This window comes from Colossoma macropomum, unplaced genomic scaffold (assembly GCF_904425465.1).
Source record: "Colossoma macropomum unplaced genomic scaffold, Colossoma_macropomum, whole genome shotgun sequence".
NCBI lineage: Eukaryota > Metazoa > Chordata > Actinopteri > Characiformes > Serrasalmidae > Colossoma > Colossoma macropomum.
In genome coordinates this window covers 18,098,260-18,120,314 of record NW_023494805.1, presented here as the reverse complement: position 1 = coordinate 18,120,314, position 22,055 = coordinate 18,098,260, and the positions used below count along the sequence as shown (strand labels likewise).

The window sequence follows — 22,055 nt, the reverse complement described above, 5'->3', positions numbered from 1 at the left end:
GAGGCAGGTTCCCTTGACAGCCAAAGTAATCAAATTTTAAGCAACAAAGGCCCAGTGCCTCTGTCTTGGCCAGGTCCGAAAATGGGATCTCCAGTAAGTAGTGCTTTTGACTCTGAACAGAGCAAAGGAAAATACACATCTTTCGTTCACTCGCACTCCTTTTTTTTGAGGCCAGGAAGCATGGAGTTGATTTTGGCCAGCATGTGAGCCAAAAGACTTTCATTAATATATCAGACGCAGTGCAGCACTTTGGGCCTGCAAAGAAAGGAAAAGCGCCGAGCTCCATCGCTAACATATGTGTTGTTTTTGACTGGGTGCCAGACCCCGCTGAGGAGGAGAGGCACCGGCTTCATCCATCATACAAGTGTGACACCCTATCATATGACAGCTTGTTACAGGGGTGCTGTTTGTGGGCAAGAGCATCCCTGGAGGCCTGCTGTTGTGATGGGTTGGCTTGCAGGAGAGCTGTCCTAACCTATTCTGCTCTTGGTCTGAATGTGTTCCTTGCACAGGAGAGACAAGGGGGAGGGCACAACAGACGGGGTGTTTAACGACGTGGATTTATGTCCGTTTGTCCAGAGAGGAGGATGAGAGATTCACTGGTGACTCTGGTTTATTCAAGGAGACCACCAACTTCTGTGACCGCTCCATTTCCTGACCTCTGGAGGCTTCACTGGCCTTGGGTCCAGATGTGCTGAGAACAAGCTGGTTAGGGAAAAACACAAAATATTTAGCCCTCCGTCATCATGGTCCTTGTTTTGTTCTTCTTCAAACCACCACAGCTCTTCTTACACAACTGCTCTGCAAGATACCAAACATGTATTTGTTTGGTCGTGTATTTGTCCTTTCTCAAAAGCCTGAGAGGGTTCAGCAGGAGTGCCTCTGAAGAGCCAGATTCCATTGGGCTGACCCAGCAGTGACCCGGGCCATTCTACACTAATGCCCTCTCCAGAACCCTTATGGCGCATGCCATGAACCTTCTGCTGGGTTCAACGCAAACCGCAGACATTAAAATCTTGTCTTCTGCTGAGAGCTCTGTGTACCATTCTCCTGATCCAGGGGAATGCAGTCTTAGATAAGGATAAAGTCCTGCAGAACCTCTGAGAGCTTAACCTAAAGACTCTGCGACTTACGAGACAACAATAATGCTCTCTCTGCCTATCTGCTCCCATCATCTGAACTCATACTGAAAGCATAAATATCCCCTATTTTAGCCTGACATTAGTTCTAAGGCCCTAAGAGAGATGCAATAAGCAGGTTCACTGCAAACATTCCATTTGATAATGTCTAGTTAAAGCCAGTTGCACATGGTCTGACACATGCCATGGGAAATGAAACTCCACAACCAGTCAAGCCAAAGCAAATGAGCAGAAGAGTAGAAGAGCTACAAATACAGACATCAGCTTTCAGCATTAAATCCAGTCACTGACAGGACAGAAGAGTTTACTTGCCAGCAGTGAGAATTTGATCTAGGCCAGGTTATAGCCACATTTCAGAGGTAATACCACAAACTTAACAACTTAAAATCCCTCTGAAATTAAATATTTTGGAATTCCATCACACATTTCAATTCAATGTAATGATACTTATTCTATGCATGATTATTAATTCTGTAGCTTGAATCTTAGCAGATCTTGCTAAGCAGTTAGCACAATATATATTTGTTACAAATTTAGGATTATTGATTATACCACCTCCACTTACTGCCTGGAAAACATACATACACACACAGTCAGCTAAGACCTACTTTCTCTGATATCTTTTTAACAAGTTGTGACTGCAAACGTGCATTCATGGCTGTTTCTTCGCTTTACATGACTCGCACAAAAGTGACTTGCATGCTACTGGAGAAACTTCAGATTGCCACACATGCTCTGCTCAAGTAAATAAGTGAGTTCCAGATCCACATCCAATCTGGAATTCAGCTAGAAATGCCTGTAGGATATCACATTGTATCATATTTTCATAATTTTACAACTCATCCACACCTTTGGGATACTTAAGCTGAATGGAAAATGTTCAGACTTTTCCACAGATGGTATGTCACACTTGGGAAACACACAGCAGAGATGGTGGAACATGAATTTTACTGAAGCCTTAAACTGAAAAAGGAAATAAAACATTACATGTACATATTTGTTGATAGTTGTTTACACTTAAATTAGTCTTCTCAAGTCCTCTGTCAGTTCTCCTTTTCCAAAAACGGTAATTTTCGCCCTTGTTGCATCGTCATCAGGTTCCCTGTCATTGCAGATATCCAACTGCATCGCCCCATTCCCCAGGCTAACTACATAACATTTGGTTTGTTACTTGTTGCCCCAGACATTTCTTCTGAAACCACATAGGAACCACATTTGCATGCACTTTAAAAAAGAAACAAAGAACAAGTGTGGAGAGAACATAGTGTCTGGATTTCTCTTTGACAGTGTCATGAAGTGCAGCTTTTCCCATAAAACTGGCAGAGCTGAAGATCCTGACTGAAGGGGGCGGATGGATATTCTGACTGGAGGGGACTGATGGAGGATTTGACAGGATGTGGGTGGATGGAGATTTTGACTGAACAGTGAAAATGGAAAAGCATAGCAGCCAACAGGTCTGTCAGATTCAAAGAGACATCTTTGCTTGTTTAGTTTTGGTGGAGAAGGAGAGCAACAGTGTAGTTTCTTTGCCTGTGTCTCTACTGGCTCCAGAAGAAGGGTTAGTATCCGTTAACATGGCGCAAACCCCTGGGCGGACCCCTCACCCACACAGCTCCTCGCTCCAGCGCTGACACAGCATGATCCAGCCCGCCAGACCCCTGACACCCTCCAGCCCCAACCACCCCCTCCCCTCAACTCATGGCCATTCAGCCAGCTGCATGAGCTCCAGTTAAATAAACCCCTGAAATGCGTGCAGGAAACAGGTCAGCAACTCTTCAGGTTGGGAGATAATCTCTCTGAGGGACACCAGCACTTCAAACAATGTGGATCTGGAGATAAGTAGTGGCTTGGGTTACTCTCGCCACAGTGAGGTTGTGCTAATTACACAAGGTGCTAATACCACTAAGTGAAAGGCTGGGTTAATGAAGTGCTGGTTGAGGTCTGTCTTATGATACCCCAGTAAGAATAGAACGTGTTAAAAATATGACTTTTTAAGTGCTGAAGTGCCTCTTACACAGAATAACACGTTTCAGTTTGAAAAGGTGATAGCTTTACTCCACCACTGACTCAAAATACCATTATTGTAGGGAAACCCACAACTCAACACTGTCCACTTAACTGGCCTTCAGGGGTCAACACCCCCGTCTTTCCTGGACAACAATGCCAATGATCAAAATTCTTATCTCACTTATACATTCTATTCTTTGTAGAATCAATACATTTATCACAAATCAAACTGAATCTTGACCTTAGAATTGAAAATCACGTCAAACCAGAAAATATGCATCTTGTTACACCTGTGTTAAAAGATGTGTTTCTTCAGAGCAAATCCTACTTCAGAACAGCTTGTATTGTTGAATGAGAAACAATTCTAAAGATGATACACATACTATCCAGTAAAGATCTCCAAAACCATTCACCTTGTACTGCTCAGTACAATGCAAGGCATTGCTGAATGCATAAGCCACAAATATGTAGGAACTAGGGCCTGACGAACATATATGGATCATTCTACTAAACTGGTTCAAAGTCAGAATTGAAATACCCTCTTAACTGTCACAGTTTGAACTAATTCAGTTGAATGGTCCATATTGGTTGGCTGATAATAGCCCACAATATCAGTTGATAATATCGGCAATAAACAACTAATGATTGGTGACTTGTCTTTAGACATGGCACTACTTTACAATCTCCTGATAATAGTTGAAAACTGTAAACAGTTATGCCACTGGACAGATAAAATATGAGCTACTCTCTGTTTAATGATACAGACTGAACTAGTGAGCAGAAAACAACATCATGGTACATATAACAAAAACATATAAAATGCATGCTAACCTAACGTTATAATACATGCAAATACTTTTTTGAAGAGAACTAATGAAAAATAAGAATAATAAGAAAACAAAATGCAACCATACAGTACATTACAATATATGCTACAATACACAGGTATAAGACAGTGAGTTTCTGTTATTAAATTGAGTTTATGAAGTGTGATCTTCAAGAACTGACAATTATATCTATCAGTAAAGCACTGTTTAGGTAAACTACTGGAGTATAAAATTAAGATCTAAAATATAAATTATAAATTACATCTGCAAATATTATTTGTTATTGGATTTCTATCCCCCTTTTCATCAATATCATTATCAGCCACAAAATGTTCATATCAATCAGGTCTTACTAGGAATATCATATGACAAATATCACTATAGATGGTCATATAGTCCCTCTGTCTACTCTGTGAAAAGAAACTGACTCCTATGACACCATTTTACATCTACACTGGCTCAAAAGACATGTTTTTCAGAACAAGAGCTTGTAATACATCAGCTTGTAATACTGTCATCACTGAGCATGGTGGTTCTGAAAAAATGAAAGTATATTCATATATATCATCCCTGCAGAAAGGCTGACCTAGCCTCTAAAATGAAACCAGTTGGAGGCTACAGTTGAGTTCGAACACTGTGCTTATATTCTCACAAATCTGTCAGATCTTATTAGTTTTATCGGTTCCACACTGCCAACCAAAAAAGGAGGGACAATTCAAGGCTCTTAGGGGCCTACAAATGATGTTTTATGTTCTCTCTGTTTTTATTTTATTTTATTCATTCTGTAATTTGGATTTTTACATTTTTGCCTTCTGTTACATTGTGTATTACATTGTGTATTACTAAAATTATAAAATATATTAAATAAATTAAAATGCCACAGTAACTTATTAGTGCAGTAAATATTGTCAATCAAAAAATAAAAAATCTACAAAAAGTAGGTTAATGGTCAGTTAGTTTTATAATCATTAGTTGTTTTGTTTATTATTTTAGGCATATGCTCATCCCCAAAGCTACTTTTCCCCATAGCAGTTAACAACTTAAATAACTTCAACTGGTTTCTTGTGAAAACAGTGTCTGGTGATTGGTCTGGCAGCAGGTCTGGGGAGAGAGCCTACTCTCATTTTCTGTTATGGTCTGACCCTTGATTGGGTTGTGACAAGTGAGAATTTTTTGGACCAGTATTTTGGACCAGTTCTACTGGTCAATTCACCATGCAATTTTGGCACAATTTACAGGACACCTGCTGTGCTTAAATAATGCAATTTGTTTTTCTTTTGGACAGTGCCTGTATACTAAAAATTGAAACCCTCGACATTAGTGAACATACTGTATAAAGTAAACTAAATAAAAAAGTGCTTTGTAATTAAGAGAAAAAAAATGGATAGGTAGCAAGGGGTTTGTAAACCCACTTTGACCTGTATTTATAAGGATAAGGTATAAGGACAAAATATTTAATGTTTTATCTTACCAATTACTTTTTTTTTGTAAATAACGTTTTGAAATTGACACCAGCATCATGTTCCAAAAAGTTGGCATGTGGCAATTTAAGACATTAAGACAGGAACATTTTGTAACGTACAGAAAATATGCTCGGGTATAAAAGGAGTATCCTTGAAAAGCCTAGTCCTTTATGAGAAAGGATGAGTCGAGGCTCGCACTTTGCCAAAAAATGCATCAGCAAATAGCAAATGTTCCTCTATGGTGCATTTTGCATATATAATACATAAAAATGCCTGTGATCTTTGATCCCTCAGATGGCACTGCATTAAAAATGGCTTGTTTCTGTGATAGATATCACCATATGGGCTCTGGAATACTTTGACAAACTGTGCAAAATGCCAATACTAGGGACAGCAAAAGCAATTTGTCAACAATGTCCAAAAACATTGCTGACTTCTCTGGGCTTGAGCTCATCTGAAATGAACCAATGCACTGTGGAAATGTGTACTGTGGTCTGTTGAGTCAACCTTTCAGACTGCTCATGGAAATAATGGACATTCTCTTTGGGCCAAAGTAAAGGCACATCTAGATTGTTACCAGTGTATGGTATGGGGGGGATTAGTGCCCATGGAATGGGTAACTTGCACATCAGTGAAAGCACCATTAACACTGAATAATATATACACATTTTGTAGCAACATATGCTTTTAGATGCCGTCTTTTTTAGGGACATCTATGCTTATTCAAAAATCACAATAGCCACATTTACATGCTGCCTAATAATCTGCTAATAATCCAAATAATAGCTCAATTGGAATAGACTAGTCCGATTGAGGCCATTTGGAATACAGTGTCTATCCGATTGAACAAGGTGGGTAATCCTGTAAATAATCAGTTAAACAGAAGAATAATAGCCATGTAAACGCCTGTATCCAATTACGTTTCCGATCGGAACGTGTAAGTACGTTCTGCGCATGTGTGTTTGCATCATAGCAAAGGTTTATAATGTTCAACATGGCGGGAGCAGAAACTGGTCTGCAGAGGAGACGGAGTTTATGTCTGATCTTTAAAAGATGGCGGTGTGACAGGCGTCCAGCTTATGTGTCTCAGAACATGACGTTTCTTAATAAGTACATGTGAGGTTCATTTGTCTGAGTCAGTCATAATTTTAAAGCACTTAAAAACACAAGCGTGCCAACTGAAAACTCATTTCACTCTGACTGGATCTTACGTGATGTTCGCTGTCATGGTAACGTTTACTCTAAATGGTACTCCACGCATGCACGTCATTTTGGATCGGATTACTTGTAGTGCGCATGTAAACGAAGATTTTCCATTAGATTGTTGAGTAGAGTGAAATTTAGACAAACAATTATCGTCTCCAAAATTATCGCGATAAACAATATTATCGTGTTAAAAATTAATTTACGAAGAAAACCTAAGTGAGTGGGCCTTTCAGTCACATGATCATTTTACTGCAGCCTATGTAAGTGAACTGCTGCATCTCAGTGGAACAGCAAAGGAGAATTATAGCAGTGAATCTTAATTCTGGAAAAAACAATGTTCAAAGAAATAATAATAATAATAATTATTATTATTATTATTATGATTATAGTCTTTAACAACCTAGATTGTTTCATTCACAATTAACATTATTATACATCTCAGGCACCGCTGTCTTGCTGAAGTACTCACAGCTTGGCAGCTCGTACTGTGGATTCAAGGTCTGTATTGCTGCCTTTGGCCTTTCGGTTCTCTGTGTTTGTCTGGTTGGAAACCAAAATATTACCAAACGGGCGCGGTAACACCCTTCTTCTGTAATTGCTCATCCATTTTTCACTGTCTAGGGAGAAGGTCACATGTAGAGTGTTTCATTTGCTTATACCCAGCATTCTTTGCCAGACTTAAACACTACATTCTAATCTTTTCCAGTGGCGTTTTAGAAACGTATATTTGTAGTTAATTAGTTATGTTTGCATGGTCTATACTTAAATGCCGTCTTTTCTGTTATAGCTAAGGTCTAAAATTTTAATCTACCATGTTCAAAACTTGACCAGTTTGTGTCTTCAGTCCCCAAATATTTGTTTTGTGCTGTTAAAAGGAAAGCCGATGTAACACACTGGTAAACATGCTTCTGTCCCAACTTTTTTGGTATGTTACAGGCACCATATGTGGAATTAGCACATATTTACCAAAAAATATATCATACAATACAGGTCAAACAGAATTTACTAATCATTGCTTTCTGTTTTTATTGACATTTCACATATGAGCCTTGTGTAAGCAACTGACCATCTGATTCATGATACCCATTGGGGTATGCTCAGTCCTAAACTTTGCTGACAGCGATTCATTTTTCAGCTTTTCTGACGGTTTGATATTTAGGTTGGCTGGTGTTTTGACATACTGTTTGCTAACCTAGCCTAGTACATCACTACTGTGACTTTCAGTAAGTAAAATGTTTAAAGCAGATGTGTTTACATCAAACTATTGCAGTTAATAATATGGAAAAAATGTCATTCCGTGTTTATATGGAAATTCTATTTTCATATGTGAATTCCATAAAATCCTCTCAGACTCCACAAAAGGACTTTACACTGTCTAACTTGTTTAGAGTGTTTCTGAGGCCTCCTCACAATACAAACTACTATACGCTGAGGTCTGGAGCCTCCAACCTTCAGGCTGTCCTGTGGATAAAGGTATGCGCAGTGGGGGGGGACAACACATCTGCCATCTAAACTCCTCCTGTCGAATAAGTTTCCTCAACCTGTTTGGACTTCAGCAGTGCGAGCTGCTTTTAGATAATATCCAAAATCACTACTGGTTAGGGCTAGAATTACTATGGACCATTAATTTACCTTCAGACATGACTGAAATAAGTCTGTTGGTGAGTCTCCAGTACCTCATGTTGTTTTAAAGTGCAGACAGAAACTTGATGCTCCTCAGACCACCTAAGCTTGTTCCTGACATACTTAACATGATTTGCTGCCACACTGAATGCCTCAAACATCATTCTGGTAACTGAGTACTAGAGAACCTGGCAGAAAAAGGAACAAGCGGATGTGCATATTTTGCTAAAACATGAAACATCTCCAGTGTTTTAGTTTTGTAACACTTCTGGAAAACTGGAGTCATCCCACCTCAGTCTTGCAATGTTCTAATAAGTAGCCACTTTGTCATTGGTTACTTGAAACATAAGCAATAATTCACAAGATGTGTAAGCAAAGAAGTCTCTCCAGCACTTCATTATAGGAGCCATTGAAACTTGATGGAGCCTGAGCTGTTGTCAGAACCACAAAGAGACCATCTGCACTAGTGAAAGTTAACGGTAAGAGATGGAACTTGACAAATCTAAAGATAAACTTTAAAAGACTGCCTAAAAGTCTTTCACAGTTTGGCCTGCGTAAAAAAAAGCATGACTCTACTTCACCCCCACAAAATGTGGGAAAAAGCACTTTCTGAAAAAGGTGAAACTAGAGAGGTCTGTTCACGCCAATGCCCCTCAAATGGGCTAATGATGTTAGCATATGGTTACAGAGAAAGCAATGCTAGAAGCTGGGACATGACCCCACGTTCATTACAATCATCTGCTTTAGCCATACAGCCTAACCTACCTTTCAAATACCTCCACAACACCAAAGAGAAAACAAAACATAATCAGGGCTTGTACACGGTTTGTCCATTTGTGAGGGAATCCAAACGGAAGAGACACCTCATGGTGCCAAATGCTCACAGCCAAACAGTGTATGCTGCTACTGGGTGGTCAGGAATTGTGAGCTACTCACCGAACCTCTTGTAGCCAAAGGATTGCACTTCCTCTTCATCATTGAAGTCGTCTGCCGAAAGATAGAATGACAATAATGTTAGACAGCTGTTCCAACTCCACTGCAAGGCGTTCATATGGAACTAAAAGCACCATGATCGAGTGAATTCAACACTAGTATGAAACAAAAATCTTGTCAACAATAAAAGGTACCTGAAATAATGTGAAAGAGAATGTGTATCCAATGCAAACAAAATGGGCTTGGAAATGTCCAAAGCCCAAATCGTCAAACTGAAGTCTCATTTCAGCAAACCAATAATAAAATAAACAGGACTTGTCTGGCTTGTTCTCAAGTGAAAACTGCCAGTGTTGGCTGACTAATAACAGTGTTATTATTCCATGGTCTCAAATACTTTGCTTAAGCCTGTGGTCTCCTGTTGTGAACCTGACTATTGAAACAACACCAGCTAGAAAATCAATTCTCAGGTTAACAAAATGACACCATCCTCATTTCCTGCTCTGACTTTAAAGTTGAGTATAGAGTCCTTCAAAACAGCCAATCCAGTGCCACATACATAGGGTTGACTCCAGGTGGTTTTATGTGTCACTGCTGGATCAGACCTGCAGGTGGGTGGTGGAAGAGTCTGGTGAAAAGACTTGCAGAGAGTGACCCCAAGCCTAATGCAGCCCCTTTCCACGTTCAAACAAACTCACACATTCACTACACAAACGTACACACAGAGCCCAGTACAGACAGTGCTTTTAATCTTATGAGATGAACAAAACAAACAAAGTGGGCGTGAGTAGGGGGTCAAGCTTTTTCATTTAGTTAAACCATAAAATACAAACTTTGGCCTTAAAAATAAAAGATTGCTTAAAAACGTGTAGTAGTGCTGCCCACGTGCTGAGAGATCCCACATGAACTGACCACGATCCTCAGCAGGACAATGATTCTGCTTTTTTTTGTTTCTTCAAGGGCCCATGTGATGAAAAACAATTTTTCCCTCACGTTTCTGAAATAAAAGAGTTTTTTGTATGTAGCATGTAAATGCTGGTATTATGGTGTACGTTCACTCCCCAATCAATACAGTTCACAATGATACAGTGCAAATGTAAGGAGTGTTTTAAGGAAGTTACAAGGAGTGTTTCAGCTTGGACTGCTTTTTAATTGAGGCACAATACAGAGCAGCCAGAGGTCATTTACATATAGTTGGACACAAAAGTTTGGGTGCCTCTTATCAGAAGTTATGATGATTTTCTACATTAAATAAAGTCTCCTACACTTCTGCACATTTAATACACAATGACTGTTTACATATTGGAAAAATACAACATAAATTGAGGCCTATACAAAAGTTATGGCACAATTTTATGTTTTATTTTGTTTCCAATATTTTAAACTCAGCAAATAAACTGAAATTGTGCACTAAAATGTGCACAAAATGTCTATGTAGCAGGATGGGTTAACATAACAACTAAATGTAATTTAAAACTCAAAAAAAGTTTTGCATATGACGGAATATCAGTAAGATAAAAAGTCTGTTTAATTATTAGAGAGTTGTTTATATATGTTTTTGGTACATAAAATTACACAGATGTCATAAGTGGACTGTTACTGACACTTTGTTTTTGAGTACCCCACACATCTGCAGGTGTTACATGAACATGTAGAGTGCAAGCGAAGACCACTTGAGTTTGATAGTGTTAAAGCAGCATTCCCCACGAAAACCATAATTTATTTACAATGAAGTCACTTTAAAGGAATTCAGTCAACATGGCCAGTGCACTATGTGAATGGACCACAAAAAGAAGGCAGCGGTGAATTAAGCCAGGTGAAGTGTGGAAGAAAAGGTTGGTTTTCTCCAAGTTTAGAACTCTGAAACAGATGAATGCTAACTCAGAACAGATGAGTACTTCAAGAATATACAATTCGTTTATCAGTTTCCTGGGTTTTAACCTTCAGTTCTTGCCAAGGCGATGTGAATGTCTGGCATTCGCTTCTGTTGTCACCGCATCACCACATCACATGGGTACTTACTCACTGTTAGCTCCCTGGGTCCTGCAACAGAGTATCTCAGAAATATTTGCAAACTTTTATAACTTTTCAGGACACGATTTCTTTAGAGAAGGAGATCACATACTAAATTACGGGCAATGCATAGAACGTCCTTTTCATTTTCTTCTGCTAAGTATATGTAAATGCACGTCTGGCTGGATGCTTTTCTTGGTTTTAAAGAAAATGAACTACCTGACCTTTAATTTGTGTTAGACCAAATAAAACCATCTCTCATAGGTAAACTGTATACTCACCAGAAACAAACATTTACCCAACAACCACAGCTTGAAACCTCTACTCCACGTAGGCCTATCTGCCAGTAACAAATGCTTTGGATAAAACTGCATAGCTTAGTATTTTCCTTCCTCAGCTTCACTGTTTACCAGCAAACACAGTGAATGCTGGTGGAAAGTACAAGAATAAGAAACTAATTCATTTCACTATCAAGTATGAGCACAGAACATCAGAAGGACAAAACTGTACACTGGGTTGAGTACAGATACACTATATGTTCAAATGTTTGTAGACACCTCCACATACAATATTTTAGGGTATTAATAGGGAGTTTGCTATCACCCCCTGCTCCCTTTGCTGCAATAACAGCCTCTACTTTGTTGTGAAGCCTTTAAACTAGATGTTTGAACATTGCTGTGAGGATTTGACTGCATTTAGCTACAAGAGTATTAGTTAGGTCAGCTACTGATGTTAAATGATGAGTTCTAGATCACAAACTCCACTTCAAGTCATCTCCAAGGTACTGCATGGAGGCCCATCACTCCAGAGAAGCTCCATAGAGGTAGTTCCACGGCCCAATGCTGGGAGGCTTTATACCCTTCTAGGAGACACTTGGCATTGGGCATGGTGATCTTAGGCTCCTGTGCGGCTGCTCAAGCGTGTCCCTTGGAGATTACACAAGCTGTGCACGCAACTGAACATCTGTGTCAGCAATTGTTGTACTTTAAAGGCCCAATCCCATTTTACCCCTTGCCCCTACCATCTAGCCCTACACCTCTGTTTTTGCTGAGATAGAGGGGTAGGGCAAAGTGTTAGGGCTACATGGCCCTCCAAATGGGATGTGTTATGAGAAAAAAAGAAAAACCGGCAAGATGGCTGCACAAGTGACTAAAGAAACCCCCTGTACCCAATGTAAGTATTTTCTCAATGACAAGCATAAAATATTGCTAGGAGTACCCTGATGTCTTGGTAGCTAGCTACCTGAATTTCCCGTTCCACCTTAAATGGTGCAACAGAATGCCAGAATGTAACTGCATCACCATTTAAGGTGGAATGGGAAAATGTGCACAAGAAGCTGGCGAATAGCTGCCTTCAGCTTCATATCACCAAAGGATTAGGGGTGGGTGATAATAAATAATTGTTGCATCTTTCCCTCGTTGAAGGCCTAAATTAAACTAAAGACCAGCAGTGAGGTTGCCGCTCCTCTGCTACCACTGCAGCCTGGCAGGGTTGCCTACAGAGCAACACTAGGCTGTTAATGAAGTAATGTTCTTTTTTATTTGAGGGTTGTCCAATTTCGTAGAGGAAAATTTCAACTGCGTTACAAGGGCCAAGGTGACACTCTAAAACAAGGGGTGGGGTAAAAATAAGAAGTAGGTGTCTTAGAAGGGGTGTCTGAATACTTCTGGACATGTAGATCCAGATGTAGGCTATATATGAGCGCACCTACAATGTACCTGAATTTAATGTTTGATTTACCAATCAGCTTATCATGCAAACTGCGCGTAGCCCCAGACGCTAACTGCTCACTTGTGTGTGCAGGGTTTAAAAGGCATGGAGTGAAATAATAGATAATCAGCATACTCCAGAAAAGAAAATGAAAGTTCAGTGATGAAGAGATAAATGTGTTAATAAATTAAGCTATTTCCCAGCAAAGTGCCTTACCAGATGTTATTTCACTGCGGCTAAAAAAATAGAATATTACATGGGATATTTTGCGCTGCATCTTCTCACATAAATACATACACTACAAATAGTGTTATTCTGATGGCGAACATTCTTTCACCACATGTTCTCAGATCCACATGCTCCGGCCTCCCTCTGCTGCATCTGTTAAAGGAAGTCTCTCAACAGCAAGTCTTTTAAGACCCTAACTGGTTTTTAAAAAGTGGAGGAAAATCCACACAAACCCAGCCACCACAAGTTGCTCAAACTTTACTAAATCAAGTGCAACATATAATCAGCTGCACTAAAATCTTAGTGGTGAGTGATATTGCAAAACATATAATATGATGATACTTCAAGCAATTTTCACAATACACGATATGTGCATATGTTTTTTCTGACATCTGATATGTTGCAACAGGTAAAAAAGGAATCAGTAGTGCCACATTTAAAAAATGTATATCAAAAACTTCCAAGTACAAACAAAGCTGGTCAACGTAAATACTGACGATATCCAGGATAATAAAAACTTAGTTACATATTGTGACAGCATTTATCATGATGTGATAAATATTATCATACTGTCCAGGACTACGACATCTCTATCCACTTTCGGCACAATCTTTCCTTGTTTTTGCTGCCCTCTTTAAAATGCATATGTGTGAGAAGGAGAAGTGCATTTTGCACTTTACTATGCATCTGCGCCTAAAACTGGTGCAAAAACTTAGTGCATAGTGTATCTGGATATCACACCCCAGAGATGCAGTAAGTGTAGTTTTAAGGCTTTGTGTGTATTTTCCACTAGACGGCAGTACAGAGATCATTGGCAATGCAATAGTGCAACTCATAAAACCTAAAATGATGCTACAGTAAAGAATGTAAACATACAATGTGGAATTTCGGTCAGACATGAATAGTCATTTTTTTACTATTTTGCCAAAGAGCTTGAGAGCCTTCTCATTCATGTAAAATGAGAGGAGACACAAGCATTATGATTTTGTGTTATTTTACTTAACACATACATTATAATTAGCCATTTCCGTCCAGAGGAAATATGCTGAAGCTATCATTTCACCGCCCCATGTGTCAGTTTTAGCAAAGACCAAGTCGCATTTAATCAGTCTAACAAAATAGAAGCTTCCCAGCCCTCCTTCATGGTAAATTACATCAGGGTTGAGAACACACTGAAGGTTTTCTTTTAATTATATAATCCTGACTCACTATTTTCCACTCTCCACACAACGTTTACCTAGCCTCACAGTTTAGAGCACACTGTGTCTCACTGGGGGGAAGAGAAAGGCAGATGCTACTCGCTTGTGGCTCTGAACAGTGTATGTTTGGACTAATATATACAGAGACCCCAAAAAGTACTTGGATATTTGTGCCAAACTTAAAAACAAAATGTCAAACCAAATACATTTATTTTTAACAGTATCATTTTCATTTAGGAAAGGTATTCTTATATGAGGGGCAGCTGGCATGTTGCATACTGTTACCGTTTCTTTGCAAACTTTTGCAGGTTTGCAACCAAAATGGCTTTGTACACCTCTGAGTCATGATCTCATCGTGGACACAAGCTCACCAGCACCTAGAGGTGGGCAAAATGGCATAAATATGATACTATGATACTTCAAGAAACTTTCATGATTCATGAAGTGTCACATCTGATCAGCTGGGACAGAGAAAAAAAGAATATCAAAAACTGTCAACACAATGATTTTTTGTGTTGCATTAAATCCAGTTAAATGGGACTAATTTTGCTCTCTTTATAGTGAAACATGCACTTGGTCAGTGCTCTACAACACTCACCAAGTGTTTTATGTGACATAATTTATCACGATAACAATATTTACTGCGATCCTGCCCAGCCCTACCAACAACACTGTAAGGAAAACGACCTCAGATTTGGACCTTTCCCACTTTGTGCTTTGCAGTACTTTTAATACTGTAAAGGTTCAGGCTTCCTCCACAGGTCATCTGTTCTGAACATTACAGTCTGCAAAGGTGGGGGATAACTTTATTTTTCTGTGTTAAAGAAAAAAACGTATCCCTGAGTAAATACATTATACATGTTTTATAGAGAGATGCTGAAAATATATCCATTTTAGTCAGGAGAAATGGCAATTACCTATATTTTGATACGTGAATTGAAAGCCTAAGATAAGTAATGCTAGCAAGCAAACATGAAGTAAATACAAATTTGTGTCATGATGTGGGTGGGGTGGTGGGCACATTGATTTTGGTTGGCACATGGTCAGCCTGCCCAAGTTTAGGGCTGTTGTCAAAAACATATTGTCACTGTCAGAACAAAACCTCATATCTCTTCAACACTTTCCAGAAAAAGGGAAAAAAATATTCTTAACTTGTAATGGAAGGTACTAGAATGCAGTCTTTACATTAAATCTACATTAAATGTGTAACAAATTGTTCTTCTCTAAGTTGTAGGCCATTTGACAATAAGTGAGTCGACCTCAACATGAAAAAACATACCTCTGAACTACATGTGAATATACTGAACATAAAGTATAAATTGAGGACATCTACTTTCACACAAGTAATATTTTTGAAGGGTATCTCTGCTTTCACTCTTGTACAGCTGTGTAATTTGTCCACCACTGTTCAATGCAAAAATGTTTTATTAATTCAAAAACGTTACTTGGTTGCTATTTAACCTTTATATTTCCGGTTTGGTTTAAATTAAAAGCTCTAATTATTTCTAGTCATGGCTTCATTCTTTGAAATTCTAGCTTCTTAACATTAGGCCGACCATCCCCATAAAATGTGTTAACCATTCACATATTGGGGCTGGTTTGCACATGAATTTGGTCATGAATAATTCCAGGGAAATACTTCCTGACATTGAAAGTACCTGTTTTTAACAAAAATGTTCAGCTTTTGTTTGCTGCTAGTTGGTTTATCCTAATGTATGGTATACACAACAGAGCGTTAAAGCTGTGCCATCCAACAGTGCTTTTTCCTACCTTAAAGACTCTTATGATGTTTGGGTGAGTTTATATATGGAAAAACAGTTCATTTTACATTACATCTAAAAATAATTCATTTTACATGACCATTTTCTAGCCTCTCTTTATCCTGTAGAATTAAACAGGCTGTTTTTGTTACTGTGCCTTTACGACTGATATGTGTAAATGACCTCTGTTCTGATTGATTGCCTCGCTTTGTGTCTCATTCAAAGAGCAGCCCAGGTTGAAACACTCCTTAGAACTTCAACATGAGTGAGCGTCGTACTGCTGTAGGCTGAATAGACATATGTGTGTGTGTGTGTCACTATACACCTTTTACAGAGAGATACTGAAAATATATCTATTCAGTAGAAATGGCATTCACCTATTTTTTGGTATATAATTTAAAAGCCAAGGATAAGAAGTACACTGTTAGAAATGAAGGTATTCTGCAGGTACATTTTTCATTCATCAAGGCACAAACAATGTAAATGTACCCTCAACGGTACAACAGAGGTTTTAAGGTCCAACTGTGAACCTTAAATAAGTTTTTCCCAGCTGAAAAGTACATATATGTACCTATTCATAACCTAATTTTTAGAAATAAAACAATAAAACAGCCTGGAGACAAGGTGGGGTGTGTGGAGTTAATACAACTTAGAAAATATCATTTCATTGGATTATGGTACAATTATGTGCTCTGACTAAGGGTACTGAGATGTACCCTTGAGGGTGCCACCCCAGTGACAGTTTCATACCTTTTTTCTGAGAGTGTAATGTGAAGTGTAGATTTGTGTCCTGGTGTGCGTGGGAGGGGTTGGCACATTGATTTTGAGGTTGATTGGCACATGGTCAACCTGTTTAGGGCTTCTGTCAAAAACATATTGCTTTCGGAACAGAATTAAACAGGCTGTTTTTGTTACTGTGCCTTAAAGACTGATATATGTAAATAACCGCTGTTCTGATTGATTGCTTTGCATTCTGCCTTCAACATGAGTGGGCAGGGCTACTGCTGTAGGCCGAATAAACATTTATGTGTATGTGTGTGTGTGTGTGTGTGTGTGTGTGTGTGAGACAATACAAAAAACAATAAATTCAAAACAGGTTTTAATATCAAAAAAGTGAGTTAAAAAATAATAATGATCTTATGCCCTTTGAAGTTTACTGATGGCTACTTTTGGAAGCCACTATGAATAAATCAGCGTAAAAAAGTAACATAAAGGCTCAGAGCTATATACGAACTCATAAAGGCCTCTTCCAGAAGGGGCCAGATGTTGCTCTTCCAGCACATCCCTGGCTTTATTTTTCTCTGTGTGGACTATAAAAAATAGTCATAGCACGTGTAAACAGCTCACAACGTGACCGGGTCAGTCAGAGAGAAGTTGTGTGTGAGTGCAGATATTTTTTGTATTGAACTGTCTGAAATCTGGCAGTGCGACCAAACACACGCACACACGGCCAACCGACCCTGACACGCACGGGTTTAATGGGAACCAGATGCTGGTCCACACAGGAGTGACAGACATTCCTCTCACAACGAGAAAAAAAAGGAGACCCAGAGTTCTCCACCTCACTATATTCACCCAGTACAACACAGGATAGGCACGCGTTTAAAACTGGAGACTTTTTTTGTGCGAACTAGTGGATAAACTCACCCTTCATCGTGGTAAATGGTGAAGCTGCACCGTTGCTAATCGAGGTTGGCGCCACTGCTCACATCAACTTCATGGCAACAGCAGCCTATTGGCTGAAGAACGGCGCTCGAGCGCAAACAAAAAACAACAAACAAGAAGCAGCGGCAGAGAAAGTTCTCGCAACTTCTTCGCTTCTCTTCGGTTTCAACGTCACGAGTGTGTCAAGTAGTCCACCTGAGCCGTGTGGAGCTTTTCTTGGTCCCCGTGTTCAAACGTTTGCAGGAATTCGTAAAAAGCCGGCAGCCAACGTGAATAAACAGGTTTAAAGTATGAAGATCTTCCTCTCCTCCATAGAAATGTATCCGCGGTGAGTAAAGAGCTGAGGTAGGCTGAGCTGAGTGAGGATGGATACCTTCTCTCCTGGCTGCAGCCCAAAGCACCAGAGTGAGGAAAAAAAGGCAGTAGGAAGTTTAGAGTCCGCAGGGTGTCTGTTGGACCACTTGTTTTTTTTTTTACCTCTGAGTGAAGCTCTCTGCTTGTTGGTTCTTAAAGGAGAACCAGGTGAAAAGCGAGGGGCGTTGTGAGCTCAGTGTGTCTGAGAGGAGGCTGAGCATCTGGAGTTAAATTAGGGGAGGAGACAAACGCAGCGCTGAGCTCTGGGGGGCTGAAGACTACAGGCAAACTCAAATACCACCCTCAACAAAACCTCCCCATTTTAACACCTACAGTCTTCAGCTCACTTTAACAGTGCTGTATTAACTCAACCAGTGCTGAATTTACTCTCACAGTGAAGTGTTGTGCACTCACTCTCTCAGCTGGAGTCCTCTGAACGCTGTAGGAGGTAAACGCTGGGGATTTTGTTGTGAACAATGGATAGTTTTCATCAATGCTGTTGAGACACACTGCAGTTTAGATGCACAGCTTCACAATAATTACTAGGACATGAAGAATATAAGTGTGTTCAGAGTGATGAAAAGCTGGAGAAGACTCTGAAATGACTGAGGAAGCTGAATAACATTGAGAATTCTGTTTTAATAAAATTAATATCCAGAATTCATCATATCTGAAGTGAAGACCAAACCTCAAGGCCCAAGATAACTTAATAAAAAAAAAAGAATGTATGACGGACAGTTTGTAATCCACACTGTTATCATTGCTTATAAAATAACTAAAACAGTTAACAAGTGACTCCAAATTTTTTAATGGTACTGTCTGCATGAAAGTGTTCTATTTAGAACCATGAGTTCAGAAACATTTCATTCTTAAATGGTTCTTTGCATGGTGAAATGGCTCTTCAGATTGATGGAAATGTGCTGTTCATGGTGCTGTGTAGAGTCTTTTTGAAAATACTTCTATATATCACCAAAAAAGGTTCTTCTGTTGTTGCAACCATGACATCACAACAAAAGCAGAACCCTTTTTGGTGCTATACACAGCCATTTTCAAAAAGCTTCTATATAGAATCATCAAGCAACACATTCCCCATCAGTCTGAAGAACCATTTCACCATGTAAAGAACCATTTTGGCGTGGAATGGTTACTAAACAGAATTCATGGTTCTACATAGAACAATTGCCTTTACTAAAGAACGCTTCTTTCCAAGAAGCATCTTTTTAAGTGTGTACTATGACTACAGTGTAAATGCTATACATTCACTTGATGAACTCAGAACTGTAAGTACAATTATTCGCTATAACTAATTTACTATAGGCCAACTTCTAACTGTACTACAGTTGTGCTATAACTAGCTCACTCATTCCAGACCCACCATTCCTCAGCCCTCACATTTTTCATTTTCTTTTTTAAGAGTAATGGAAATGAAGGCGTGTGCAGCTGTGTTTTTTCCAGTCAGCCTACGCTGTGTGCTGTTCACTGAAGTGTCTTATTTACAGCAGAGTTCTGGATCTCTCTCTCTCTCTCTCTCTCTCTCTCTCTCTCTCTCTCTCACTCTGAACACTGAACTCTGCCAGAGTGTGAAGTCTCCATCCTGCCGTGCCGCGTGTGCTGATTGAGGCCCAGGATAAGTTGCACAATGGCTTTTCTGCAATGTGTTGCCTTCAATAAGGCCGCGCTTCGTTTTGTTCTTTCTGTGTTTCTTCCCTCTTTCTCTCCGCTGTCTCTTCTCCACCATTAACTTTGTTCTGGTTTGTTCTGGCTCGTGCCCGTCGCCCCTCCCACTCGTTCGCGCCAAATCCACCATCGCGTGACTCCACAGCGGCGCAGGCGTGATAAAACTCGCCAGTTGAAATTGAAGTCAACTTTAGTTTCCTTATAAAAATGTACAAGTTTTTTTTGCAAATCTAGGGAAGGAACGAGCGCTTAACTGCGCTATTTCAACGTACCCTTATCATTTAAACGAATTTGCTGAAGCCACGGACGATAGTTTGTAGTGAAATGGTCGACTTATTGAACGTGTTTGATTAGTAAAACATGACCCGATACGCTATCATTCAAAAGTTTGTAATCACTTGTCATGTTAATAATTTTTGTTATTTTACTCAATAATAAACAGAGTAGCATTAAGCCAGGGAGCAGAAGGTATAGATATGTGTTTTATTCAATATTTAAAATGTTGGGAAACATTAAGAAGTTCTTACATGATAAATAATACACTATAATTATCTATTTTGAGCCATTCTTTGTTAAGTTATCCGAGGCTGATGACCATTTATAAACCACAATATCAGACATAATGTGGATTTATCAAACAAATCTGTTTTATGCACGATTGAAAAGAATCCACCTTTGACTGTGCCCAGCTGTGATTCCCCTTTCACCACCATTTATCATTACTGAGGTTGAGGTTAGATCTGTTTTTAATACTCAAAACCCAAAGAAATCACCTGGACCAGATAAGCTTTGCCCTGCTGTGTTAAAACATTGTGCTTCTCAGCTGGCCTCAGTGTTTACAGACGTATTGAACATCTCTCAGAGCTGGTGTGTTGTGCCACAATGTTTTAAAGAATCAATATTTGTCCCTGGGCCTAAAGTTGCTAAAACTACTTCACTGAATGTTTTTGGACCCATTGCACTTACTTCAGTTGCTATAAAGGCATTTAAGCCTATTATCCTTACTCATCCTAAGTCACATACAGCTACAGTATTGGATTCATATCAGTTTGCTTAGCTTTATCATATTTTGAGTGTAATGTGTGAACTATGTAATGTGTTCTTTTCATAGATTTCAGCTCAGCTTTTCATATTGTGAATATCACCAAGCTCTTACCAAAAGTTAATGGATTAAACATTAACCCAGCTTTATGTCATTGGTTTCCGGTCTTTTTAAGTAGAAGAGAACAGTCTGTTAAAACAATAATTTAACATCACAGTGCTTGTCACTTAGAATGTGGTGCCACAGGGCTGTGTACTGTCTCCGTTCTCTCTATACTAATAATCTGGTATCTCACAATGAATCTGTTAAAATTGTGAAATATATAGACGATAATACAGTAATAGGCCTTATCACAGATAATAATGAGATTAGTTATTGGCAGGAAGTGAACAGATCAGTAATGTGGTGTACTGACAATGACCTCCAGCTTAGTATGTTAAAAACAGTGGAGATCATTGTGAATTATAGGAAGAAACAGAATGTAAAAACTGCAGTGCAGGTTTTGGGACAATTGATATCAGTTGTAAAGTCTTTCAAATTTTTGGGAACTTTTTCATTAGCGATTTGTTTGAAGTGGAGCATTAATTCTGATCATATCATCAAAAAATCTCAACAAAGGTTGTTCTTTTTGAGACACAACCTTGTATCCAAAAAAAAATACAAAGTAAGAAGAGATCTATTGGTGAAATTTTATTCATCCATTATCAAGAGTGTTCTCATGTCATCTATTACAGTGTAGTATGGAAACACAGAGACTCGTAATAAAATGCAAGGTATTGTCAGTAAAGCTTGAAGGATAATTGGAATATCACTTCCTTCAGTTGATTCTGTTTACATTCAGCACATCCTGAATCGAGCGAAGAGAACAAATACAGATTCCTCTCATCCAGCCAACCATCTTTTCCAACCACTTCTTTCTGCGAGGCACTACAAATCCATAAAAACTAAGACAACCCGCTTCAAGAATAGCTTTTTCCTACTGTGATAAGGTTACTAAACTCTGAGTAGTATAATTATAGTCTGTAAGATTTCCAGCTTTTGTAAGAATGCACAGATTACATTACTATACTCCTATTTCAAATGTTGTATATTGTGTATTGTACTGTATATTGTTTACTGTATGTATTATATTGAATGTTTATGTGTATTGTGCTACAGCAGAGTTGAATCACATCTTGTTGCACACATGTCGCATACAGTTATCACCGACAA

The 22,055-nt window shown here is 39.0% G+C and overlaps 1 protein-coding gene across 1 annotated transcript in view; it reads right to left on the bottom strand.

The window, feature by feature from the left end:
- colec12 (collectin sub-family member 12) overlaps positions 1–18,228 on the bottom strand; it is a 75,149-nt gene extending 56,921 nt beyond the window's left edge. The window contains 2 exon segments of the mRNA XM_036596976.1: positions 9,202–9,252; positions 17,753–18,228. Coding sequence (XP_036452869.1) covers positions 9,202–9,252; positions 17,753–17,759 — 58 coding nt within the window. The 5' untranslated portion in view covers positions 17,760–18,228.
- Positions 18,229–22,055: the final 3,827 nt, after the last annotated feature.